At 38.7% G+C, this 12572-nt stretch overlaps 1 protein-coding gene across 2 annotated transcripts in view; it reads left to right on the top strand.

Moving 5' to 3' along the window:
* Positions 1-12572, top strand: part of Abca12 (ATP binding cassette subfamily A member 12) — a 166766-nt gene that overhangs the window by 73742 nt on the left and 80452 nt on the right. The window contains exons 9-12 of one of the 2 annotated variants that reach the window (XM_035439240.1): positions 5299-5304; positions 6527-6596; positions 11147-11265; positions 12235-12341. In XM_035439240.1, coding sequence (XP_035295131.1) covers positions 5299-5304; positions 6527-6596; positions 11147-11265; positions 12235-12341 — 302 coding nt within the window. The remainder of the gene's footprint in view (positions 1-5298; positions 5305-6526; positions 6597-11146; positions 11266-12234; positions 12342-12572) is intronic. The other variant, XM_035439241.1, reaches the window with a different exon arrangement.

The raw sequence follows: 12572 nt of genomic DNA, 5'->3' as shown, positions 1-12572 counted from the left end.
TCTAAGTCTATGCCTTGAGTTGAAATGTGAAAGGAAACCATTGTCCTAAAGGGGATGAGTTTCCAGAAATTTTCTTTATGTAAAATGAGCCCTCTTACCTTGCAAACTTATTTTCATGCTTGAAATAGAAAATGAGTATCAGATAGCAAGCAATAACAAATAGATTTCTATTATCACTCTTTGGAACAAATTCCTAAACTGAATTATCAGATTTGTGTCCTTTTTTGTTTATTTTTTCTTTTTGAGACAGGGTGTCACTATGTAACTTTGATTGTTCTGGAAATCATTATATAGACTAAACTGGCCTCTCTCTGCCATCCAAGTGTCAGGATTAAAATCATTGGCCACAATACCTGGCATTGGACCTCATTTCTGAACTTGACTTAAAAAAATCAGACAGAATGTTTCAATGATAAAAATATATACTCATCCAACCTCTTGAAAATATATGGTAGATACCAGAGCATAAATAATCTGTCAGTAAAAGTTACTCACCCCACTATGACAAATTATAGCATGTTGCAACAGAGTTAGAAAATGTCACCTTTGAATATATAGAATGTCATTACCCAGGAATCACATGGAGACAGTTGGGTGGACACGCACAGGCACACACAAAGGTTTAGAGCTACGAGGAACAAATCTCTACTTCGCAAGCAAACACAGGTTAACATTTCCCTCTTCTGAATGAATTCAGAAGTATGCCTTCTTGTCTGCATTTGCCTGCATTTCTTGTCTACAGTTTTAAAACAAGTAGACTTCTGCTTTGGATTCTAAAGTAAGCAACTTGCAAGCATCAGATGAAAAGCTGACTGTTCCTTGTATTGTCTCAGGTGCCTTATGAGAAACAGGTTTTAGGAGCCTGTGAAGAATTCTTAGTGCTGAGTCCGACATGCTTAGACACCAGTGTCTGATGGTAAAGGGACATTTTCTATCTACAGCTACAGAACTAATGGCTGTCTTGCACAGTTGATTGTTTTCTAATGTTAATGTTTTTATGAACACTGGAAGAGATTTACTGTCTTAAAAGTCTGGGCTGGAGAACCGGGCAGTGTGCTAATTATTTCCTCTTTTGTTTTTAGTACTCTCATTTTAAAGACTTGAGAACTTTACATTTCTCTGATCGTTCTCCTTTTTCATCTTTGGACTTATGCCTTATAATTAATAATAATAACATAACTAATAATAATAATAATAATATAAATCAAAGTGATCCACTTAAGATTTCCTTCCCCAAAGACAAAAGCTTATCCATGTTTTAGAAGCCAGAGGTAAACAATACTCCTTACTAATGTGACAGCAAAACCCTTTCCTGGTGAATGTAGCTCAGTTTTCTATATTTCCATGTTTAACAATGGCTAAGATTTATACCTATGACTATGCTAACAACTTTAGAAAATATTAAAGCATGCCTTTGGGTAGTCAAGGTGACTAGAAAATGCAACCAGAAAAGGTATTTTTATCTGAAAATTTGGATGTGTTTAACTCCTCTTTGTTATTAAATGTAAGGTCATCAGTCCAATGCATTGTGGTAGCAGTGTGATAGCAGTGTGGATGCATTCAACTCTACTTCCCTAGCCATTAATTCCAGGCCCCTACCTGCTTGAACAGAAATTTCATGGTTTGAAGGTTTTCCACAGCTAGTTCTAGGAATTCTCCAGGAAACTCAAATTGAAACCAGTGAAGCTAATTCATCTACATGACAGTCTCTGACCACAGTGTAGACACTTGCCACCTCTGCCCGGTCACCACATCTGTAGTCATTGTGCTTTCTAGCTGTGTGTTTGAAGGGCATGCACTTGTTACCTAGATTTTACATTCACTTGAGTCAGAGAGGGTGACTCATAGTGGAGTTGGAGGTCTCCTGTTGCTCTCACAGCAACACGCTTTCAAATGAAGAAAATAATTGTACTACTGTCTGTGTCAACACTAAATGATTTTATTATCAAAACAATTCTAAGATATTATCCCAATTTACAGTCAAGGATGCTGACTTTATATGGGTCTCTCCACCAGCAAGAGGCCAGTCTGTGAGTGGACCCTGGATCTATCTATTCTAAAGCTAGGTCCCTTCAACATTTTTTCTTTTTTTTTTTATTCTTTAATTACTACTCATATTTACATATCCATCCCCCCCATTCCCTCACCCTCCCATCCTCCCATGTTCCCCCCAACCCACCCCCACCTCCCCCACTCCTCCCTAGGGATAGTGAGGCCTCCCACCAGTGACCTTCAAAGTCTGTCAAATCGTTTAGGGAAGGGCCTAGACCCTCCTTGCTGTCTCTGGGCTACAATAGTATCCCTCCATAGGGAATGGGCTCCCAAAGTCCATTGTGCTCTAGGGATAAAGACTGGCTCCACCACTAGAGGTCTCATAGACTGTCTTGGCCTCCTAGCTAACACCCACATTCAGAGGGCTTGGTTTGGTCCATTGCTGTTTCCCCAGCTTTATGACTAGGGTCTCCATTCTATCAGTAGGTCAGGTCCACTGTTTCTGCAGGTCTCTCCAGCCCCGTCTTAGCTGGTCATCCCTCCTTCCTCTTCACAACTGAATTTCAGTAGTGTGGTTCAGTGCTTAGCTGTGGGTGTCTGTTTCTGCTTCAAACAGCAACAGGATGAAGGCTCTCCTTCCTCTCCCTGCCCCTGGGCTCCCACTTTGGTCAGGGGTTCTTATCCCCATCCCCTTCATTGAGGGACTATGCAGTCTTCTCTTGGGTTCTCTTTGTTTCCTAGCTCCTCTGTAGTGTGGATTGTAGACTACCGATCCTTTGTTCTATATCTAAAAATCAAAAATGAGTGAGTACATACCATGTTTATCTTTTTGTGATTGGGTTACCTCACTCAGTATGGTTTCTCCTAGTTCCATCTATTTGCCTGCTAATTTCAAGATTCCATTGATTTTTTTCAGCTGAGTAATACTCCATTGTGTAAATGTACCACATTTTCTCTATCCATTCTTCAGTTGAGGGGCATCTAGGTTGCTTCCAGGTTCTGGCTATTACAAATAATGCTGCTATGAACATAGTTGAACATATGTCCTTATTGTATGAGTGTGCATACTTTGGGTATATGCCCAAGAGACGAATTGCTGGATCTTGAGGTAGACTGATTCCCATTTTCCTGAGAAATAGCCATACTGATTTCCAAAGTGGTTGTACAAGTTTTCACTCCCACCAGCAATGGAGGGGAGTTTCTCTTTTTCCACATCCTCTCTAGCATAGACTGTTTTTTATAGATGACCTTACTCATGTTTCCTTTCAGAGACACAGCACACTAGGGCACATAGTTTCTCATTGGGACACACCCGTATCTGTGTCATCAGAGAACAGAACTACTCTTATCTCCTGCCACTGATGGGGTGTGACATGCCATGCCATCTTCCTCCCACACGACACATCTCATGGCATCCCTATACCTCACTTCCTCCTCACTATGACGTGTCTCTGATCCAGCCTGACTTAGAAGCACACTTAGGGCATCTTCAGAAGCCTTCACATCAGTCATGAAAACACGGAGATGGTCTTTTCTCCCCTCTCTGTTTTAATGGGTCTAATTCTGTACTCTGCTCAATCTGGTGTCCCTGGACTCTGGATACTAAGCTCTAGTAGTTACTTGTGTGAAGAGTGAGTTTCGGGAGCAGAGGTCAGTTTTGTGAATCATGGGCATGTGCTTTTTTTGCAAAGTCATGATCCAGTGAAACAGTATTTTTAATATAGAAAACAGGATGGACAAAATTGCTTCAGGAGAAGCACTTGCTTTGAAAGCCTGATGACTTCCCCATGTATGTTATGGCACACACACACCCACACGCACACATATACTGTACACATGTGCAATGATAAATAAGAAATTAAAAGCTGACTATTAAAGCAAAGCAATCCTCCTGGGCTTCCAGCCAGCACAGCACAGACGTCTTTGCACATCATTGTTTACTCATAGTCTTCATAATACCCAGGATATGGAAATAGGCCTTATGTCCATAAATACAAGAATGGATAGAGAAAATAAGGCTCACACAACTAGGGAGCATTATGTTAAGTTAAATAAGCCAGGCTCAGAAAGACAAATGTCATGGTTACCATTATATATGGAGCCTATATTTAAATTTAGGAGACAGGTAAGTAGGTAGATAGATAGATAGATAGATAGATAATAGAAAGAAAAAACTATAAAGGAGGCTATGAAAAAGAAGAAAGATTCTAAAGGGGGTGGAAAATAAGAGAGAGTAGTGGGATGTGTATCATGGAAGCAGAAGGGTGCTATTTGGAAGGATGGAAGGGTTCAACAAGCAGGAGAAAGAAGAGAGTGAAGTAAAGCAGTGGACAGTAAATAGGTCCAAAGAATAATGATACATATTTACACACCTACTACACACACATATGTGTGTGTGTGTGTGTGTGTGTATGTGTGTGTATGTGTGTGTGTTTACTCACACATGCAAGCATGCATACACACACAAAGTATAATGATATAAATATTTACACACCTACTATATATGTGTGTGTGTGTGTGTGTGTGTGTGTGTACTCACACATGCAAGCATGCACACACACACACACACACACACACACACACACACACACACACACACGAAAATGTCACAGTGAAGGGCCAGCAGATGGATAAATGGATACTTGCTGACCAGAATGATGACATGATTTCAGTCTAGGACCCACAGACAGAAGTAGAAATCCAACTCTCAAAGTTGACTTCTGCTCTCAACACTCATAGTGCAGTATGCATGAGAAATATAAATAAATGTGAAAAGTCGAAAATACCACAACAAAGTCCATTTCTTTGTATGCCACCCCAAAGGTAATAATAATTACAAAAAACTTTGCTGGTGCAAAAGGGTTATCTCGATGTCTATGGGCACCATTTTACACATGCCTGATTCTGCAAAAGCTATATAAATAAAATCTTGATTTTTTTAATGTTTTTAACATTTTCCCATTTATTTTGGTCTGTTTAGTGTAATGATGAGAGTATTTCTTCCACAGTACTTTATAGCTTAGTTGATGGAGGGAAATGTTTCTGTTTAAGTTTGGGGTTAAGGCTCGCTGATAACACAAAGTTAATTTCTATTAGTTATTCACTTTAATGGCTTGATGAAAAAGAGGTACTTCATAACCAGATAATGTACAAATGTCAACAAAGCTCCTGAGAGCCTCACACAGACGTTCAAAATGAGCAAGAGAGACCTTGGAAAATGGTTTTGCATACCTTTCCATTGGGGGAAAACCCCATAAATCTCAATAGATTTCTGTTCTTAATTTTTCAATATATAGATATTAATAGGTAATAGTATCAACATTACTGATTGGGCTATTTATTCTGGGTGTCTCTGTTGCTGATCTTTTAACTCGATGATACATGTTCTATAGATAGGACAATAATATTCAATTGCCCTTTGGAGATACCTCAGAAAATTCACTCCACTGAACAGGAAAACTGAAAAGGCCACTCTGACAGATACTAGAGGCCAAGCCAACTTAGACACGAATGGACCAGCGGGGGAGAGGTCAAATTCCGGGATATTCTTTTATGTATACATTTATTTCACTAAACAGAAAACAATTACGGATTCTGTAGAGTTTTGCACAAAAATATTTTCACAAGATTGTAGGACACATGACTTGGAAGCAATAGGAGAACCAGTAAATTTGCCAATTTAAGGCCTTATGGAAACAGTGAGGCCACTATAATAATGACCGTGTCCAAGCATGCTGGCCCACTGTGAGCAGCATCCAAGGATGAGGCTGATAGTCTTCCTAAGCGAGGTGGCTTAAAGCCCTGAATTTAATGTTTTCATTTTTGCCATGACTGCTTAAAGATTTTTCCATTTCCAGTTTTTCATGTTGTTTCTACATCTGCTTCCTCTTTACAATCCAACTGACACAACAAAGCAAAGTCAGTGATTTTTTTTAACCTCAGGGGAGGTGGGGACTCTCTTCACATATGGTTTCATTACATCGGGCTTTAGTAGTTTCCCTCCACCCTCTGCACCTTCTTGTTTGAGATAACTACACAACCCTATTTACATTGGCCATAACTGGGCCCAGTAATCACTGCCTGTTTTCTGAAAGAAAATACAGATTAGTGATGCCAACCGTTTCCTAGGTCTATATTTGAAGCATCCAATTAAGGAGGCTGGAGACGGGCACAGAAAGAAAAAAAAAGTCAATGACACATTGGAGTGCAAGTGGTTTCCCTTGATTAACAAATTGCTTGGTTCACAATCTTCATTATGGTGTCTGAAAATTACCTATGAAAAAAGGTCTCAAGACAAAATAATGTGGTCATCTAATATGTGAATGACAAGTTGTAAGAAATCTTCTAGTAACTGTTAGAAATTCCATAAACTGGGTAAATATTCCCAACAAAAGTAACATGAATATCATTTGCAAAAAAAATTGCATTTTCACTACTAATTTGACTAGAGGTGATTTGTCGGGGAGTGGGGGATGAGGAGTAAAGTGTCTTTGAAAGAAAGCATTCTATGTTTACCTATGTGTCCTTGCTGTAGGTGACAATTCAACGCACCTGTGGAGTGATGATGACAAACAGACACTGTCTCCAAGCAGTCTGGCTGCACAGTAAGTTGTGTTTTCAAATTGTGTGTTAACTGACTGAATAAACAAAAGTATTTATAAACCCCACTATCTTATCAGCATGGAAAACCATGCAACAGTAGAGTCAAAGGACATTATCAAGTTGTACTGAAGTTGAGACCAATTTGGGAGTAGTATTCAATGTGCTTTGGATGGCACAACATGAAGAACTCTTCTTGTTCTAAGGCTGTAAGACTGATGCAACCTGCTGTGTCTGGAAGGGTGACTCAGTGCCTGTGAGCAGAGTCTTGTGGGAACTTGTTTCCAGATTCATAAGGTCTTTCTCTCTGAAAAATATATAAGTATCTATTTTAGCCTGTTCAGTTCCTGTAGAAAAATACCATAGACAGGGCAGATTATAAATGATGGAGGCTTATTTTTCACATTTCTGGGTGAGCCCAGCATCATGGAGGGAGCAGAAGAGAAGAGCCTACTTCCTGGACCATGAAGGACACCTTTCCAAGGCTACTTCTTTTGGCCACCAATCCCATTCACAAGAGTTCTGCCCTCAAAGATGGCACCTTCTAGGCTCATTATCACCCTGGCAATTAGAATGTTAGCAGGCAGAATTCGATACCATAGCAACATCCAGATTTTTTACATTGCCGATTCTTTTGAGTTTTCAAGAGTCAAAATACTTTAAAGCCTAATCAAGATAATGCAAAATTTGTCTGCTCCCAGTAAGAAAAAAATACAAATCATTTAATTTTGAACTTCCCAGGAAATGATGGCAGTGGCCATGGTATCTAACGATCATAAATGTGAGCAGATTTCAAAGGAACTAATAATTAGGATAGGGAATGCAAGCAGTTCCCTGTAGTATCAGGTTTAGCTGAATACATGTAGCTCAAGGTAAATTTAGAGACTAATTGGTCTTATAGGTAAAGGTTGCTTTAGCTTGATAAATAATGTTTTTGCAGTGCTCAGAATTTAGTTGCCCCAAAGACCAGTGAAAATTTGCACAAGCAAAATCTAAGAGTAAAAAGTAAAGGAGAAGCTGCTCAATGGTCCTAAAACACAGTTGGAGAAGAGCTATGAAGTTCCACAGTGTTGTTGCATACTAACTAGATGTAGTGATTAGATATAGCAGTGATGCACTGCACATTTCAAAGAGCAGAAGGAGAGACCGGAAAGATGGCTCAGCAGTGAAGAACACTGAGTGCTCTTTCAGAGGACCCAATTTGCATTTTCAGCACTCATATGGCAACTGACAGCAATCAGCACCACCAGTCCCAGGGAATCCAATGTGCTCTTCTGTTTGCCACAACAACTGAACACATGTAGTGTACTGGCATACATGCAAGCAAAACACCCATACACATAAAGTTTTAAAAAATGAGACGTGTCTTACTGTGTAGCCATATCTGGCAGATAGCTCGCTATTTAGACCAGGCTGGCCTTGAACTCACAGAGATTGGCCTGCCTCTATCTCCTGAGTGCTGGGGTTAAAGGCATGCACTATCACATCCAGAATAAATAAAATAAAAATATTTTTAGAAGCTAGAAGAAAGGATTTTTGAATGCTTTTGCTGTGAAGAAATAAACGATGAGAAGACAGACATGCTTAAAAATCATTTAAACATTATATAATGTAAACATGTTGAAATACTGCATTGTAGCTCAAAACTGTGCATGGTTTTTGTTTTTATATCCCACTTAAAATAAACCAAATTAGCAACAAAAATACCTATTTTAACCATTTTTTCTAAGATAAAATTTAATAGAAAGCTCTCTAACCAAGGATAAATTCTGGGCAAAACCCACTTCCTGTTTTTCCTGCCATCTCTCCCCTTCTCTGTGCCAGCTGAGCTAGGTGCTTCTCTCACAGAATTCCTGGGCTGTCTCACTTTAGCTCAGTTGTCATGTTTCAGATACCTAGGCCTTTTGGTATACTTCCTAGATAGCCATCATATATAATACTATTTAAAAAAAAAACTTTAAATTGACACTGTAGATCCTTATTGCTGATGCTAGGTATCCCTACCAGAGCCTGCCGACATGCATAGCATTGACAACACTCAGCACTTCTGTCTGGCAAATTCCTCAGCAGTTGCTGTCAGTTTATTAGAAGGAATTCAATACCTGTAAGATGGTGCTTGTCATGATTGATGAAATCAAGGAGTTTCTTCGAGCTTTCTATTTCCCTTTTAAAATAATTACACCATGGCGATGATGGAACAAGATAATAAGGCTTTTGGTTTAGCTTTTTCTAATAACAACTACTCAATATTATTCTTCTCATATTTCCCCATCATTATTCGTGTTCTAATGTCTTTTTAAATTTATGTGTGTGTGCACACACATATGGGTGCGTGTATCCATAGCCTATCTTTTATTGTAAACACTTTAGTGAAAAAAAAAAAAAGGATTTTGTATAAAGGATCTGAAATGAGTGGCTTGAAGGACTCATGAGGTGTTTATGACAAGACAGTGGCATGTTCATGTAGTGTGAATTCTTGAATATATTAAATTTATTTAAAAAGTTGGCACTAATGCTTTCTACAAACAAAAGTGATGGGATTATGTGATACTTGTGGCTCACTTGGAATGTTGTCTTTTACGAGCTTGAAGACACTGCAAGTCTCTTGTTCTACTTCTACTGAACACTGCTGCCTGGGGAAGCTGCCTCTACAGTGTTGTACCTCCAGTAGTGGAAAACACAGAGAGGGATGGTTCAGAAAGGATAGAACCATGGGAGTCTTCCCACTGACACCATTCCATGTGAAGCCATCCAGAGATGCCTCATTGACACAGGTTTAATGGCTACTATCTGCAACTTCCTACAGCTCTTTCACAAATGAATGTATCTACTCAGTGATGCACAGAAATGCAAACGTTTGTTATTCTGTGATGTAGACATTACCAGGATCAGCAAAGAGTGGAATACAAAATTAAATGGCTCATTCCTTCAAGGTGTGCACAAGAGACACATTCATGTTGAAGCCTGTACTTGCTACTACAAAGGAATAAAATAAGTTAATTATTTAATACCACCACCACCACCAAATAATAGACACACGATTTTTTGTAGATACTTCCATAATTTTGTTTGTCTTTTGTTTGACATTTTGTGTCTCTAAACCTTATCTTTTGGTTTATCCCTAGCATCTTCTAATACAGCTTCCCGTTTCCACTAATGCTGCCATATATCCAAAACAATGGCTCAGAATCCTTTCCTTTCTCCCCCAGACTCTCTGTGTCTCCTTCCTTCCTTCCTTCCTTCCTTCCTTCCTTCCTTCCTTCCTTCCTTCCTTCCTTCCTTCTTTCCTTCCTTCCTTCCTTCTTTCTTTCCTTCTTTTCATTCTTAATTCTTTCTTTCTACACTGATAAGGTCTTTCTTATGACCTTGACTGTCTTTTACCATGGATTGAGTGACAGAACATTAAACTTACCTGCAGGCATGACTTGGCATTCTATGGCTAATCTGTACAGTGAAGTAGGTAATGTTAGCCATCCTATTCCTGTTGGGTTATGATTAATTATAAGGTGATTTGATTTGGAAATCAACCTAAAGATGGTTCCTTTTATTTAAACCATACACGTTAGTCTAAGCTTATACTTTTTGGTCCTTTATTTGTGAATTGATAAATGGCATCAATTACAAGGAGGCTTTGATAAATGATGAAGCAAACCATCTAAAGCTTAATGATCCAAGGTACCTAAACACGACATTTTCCACAGTCTCTATTCAAGGCAATACCTAAACAAGAGCTTTTAGAATGAGTGCTTTTAAAACAAAACTTTGTGATCCAGGAGAATGACTCAGTGAGTAAAGGCACTTGTTACACAACCTGATGACATGAGTCCCATCCCTGGGGCCTAGATGTTAGAGAGAGAGCCAACTCCAACAAATTTTCTTCCTACTATGCACCTCTTCTTTCCCCACAATAAATAAATATAATTTTAAGAATCTAGCCAAGTAGCTCAATGGTAGAGCCCTTGCCTGCCATACTAGTTGCCCTGGATTCAATCTCCATTGCCAGACAAAAAATTAAAAAGAAAAATCTGTGTATGACACGAACTATAATTAAATGATAGCCATATGACCAATAAAGTGTGCTTTTGCTGCCAAGTTGGAGACATTTTGTAGCATTAGCATATTTCTTTTTAATGTTCCTTTGGGACCCAGTGTTGTTAGCCCACATTTAAACATCCAGAAGTCTCATTAATATTCTTTAATATCCCTGTGTTATGAGAAGTTGCACCCACTAGAATTTTGATAAAATACAGGTATTAACATTCATCTTTTCTTTGTTACTTAAAATGCAACAGTAGATAGTAGTGGAAGAAGCCACAGAATAGAGAATCAGCCTTATGACTGAGATGGTAGACACACACACACACACACACACACACACACACACACATGTTCATACACACATGTACACCTGAACACACACTCAGAGGTTTGTTGCCTTTATACATCAGAGTTTGGTGAAAGAGGGGACCCAGTTTCATAAGGGTTTTTGAACTCAAGCCAACAAATTGCAGCTTAAATGACTTTGCTTAGTTATATCATCTCTTCTAATTTACAGGCTCCTGATCCTGGAAAATTTTGAAGAAGCCATCTTGAACATATCATCAAATAGTCCATATTTTCCTTACCTGGAATGTATAAGAAATATGACTGATGACTTGGCCAGGGGATCACCAGGTGATATTCTCAACTCTGCTTACGGTTTCTAAAGGCTTAAGACAGTAACCTATTAAAGGAAGCATTCTTAAAACATCGTTTCCTATTTATACTTGAGTTTTAGTTAAGATTTCATATTAAAATAGAATTTCTAGTATCATTATGCCATCCTCTTGCTGCTACTTGAACCCCATGGTCACCTGAACAAATTTTAGTAGAATGGTCTTGTACTAGACAATGTGATGAAGGCTGCCTGGATGAACTTCCCAAGAGTCCAGCATCATTAGGAGCTCATGCAACCCTTCATGACATTGTCTGTGTCCTTTGTGCTCTGAAGTTGTTGAAAGATTGAGAGCAACACCCAAGGTTCCAAAGTTCTCACATACTACATGAACAAAGACTTCTGTGTGGCAGACTTTCCTCTGCCTCCACACATTTAATCTTTATTTTTTATATCTATGTAAGCAACCATAAAGGACTGCAGTCAAATCAAATGTTTCCCATTCTCACACACATTATTTTTTCCACACCCAAATAGTTTATGAAACACAGTATCAAGCAAACATTACAACATACATATCTAAGCCTGGAATTTGTTTTCCAGACATTAATCAATTATGTCTGAAAGTATATACTTGGATGCAGTGATTATACAGTTTATTTCTCCTCCATGTGTTTCTCCAACACAGTGTGCCCGGGAGTCAGAAATAAAAAATTACTTAATTCACAAACAGCCAAATCTGTGCAGTACCTTTACTAGAAACATTTTTTATCTCTAAGCAGCCTATCTGTGAATATTTTAAAAATAATGAACTCTATAGTCCACACGGTTCAAGGAAAGGTTAATTTTCACTCATTTTATATTTATATTGAGCTGCAATATTATCCTAAAAAATCCTTACTGATAAGTCAGGATAAAAGTCTGTTGCAGATGTGCTCCCCAAGTAACCTTGTGAGTCTCACAGATAATTCTTCCTCTCTCCCCTGAAGATAATCTAAGACTTCTGCAGTCCACAGTTCGCTTCAGAAAATCTGTTCTTCAAAATGGCTCTTATGAAGACGACTTCCCTCCATTTCCTGAAGTCCTGAAATCCAAGGTAAGCCATGGAAGGAAATAATAAATAAGCAAGTAGCAACTCTCTGTGACGCATTAGGAAAATTAAGTTAAAATATCTGATTATTACAGATGACCTTGTTTCACCTGCAGCTCCATCTCGGTCAAACAGTGACAAAGGTGCTTGACTTTACATAGTGGTTCTCAGTGTCACCTCAGTGTAAGGTGATCCATAAGAGCCTGGTCACGGTGTTCAGAAGCATCCATGAACATG

The sequence above is a fragment of the Cricetulus griseus genome, chromosome 2, assembly GCF_003668045.3.
Source record: "Cricetulus griseus strain 17A/GY chromosome 2, alternate assembly CriGri-PICRH-1.0, whole genome shotgun sequence".
Lineage (NCBI taxonomy): Eukaryota > Metazoa > Chordata > Mammalia > Rodentia > Cricetidae > Cricetulus > Cricetulus griseus.
Note: the sequence above shows the minus strand (reverse complement) of the source record. Positions and strands in the feature narration are given on the sequence as shown.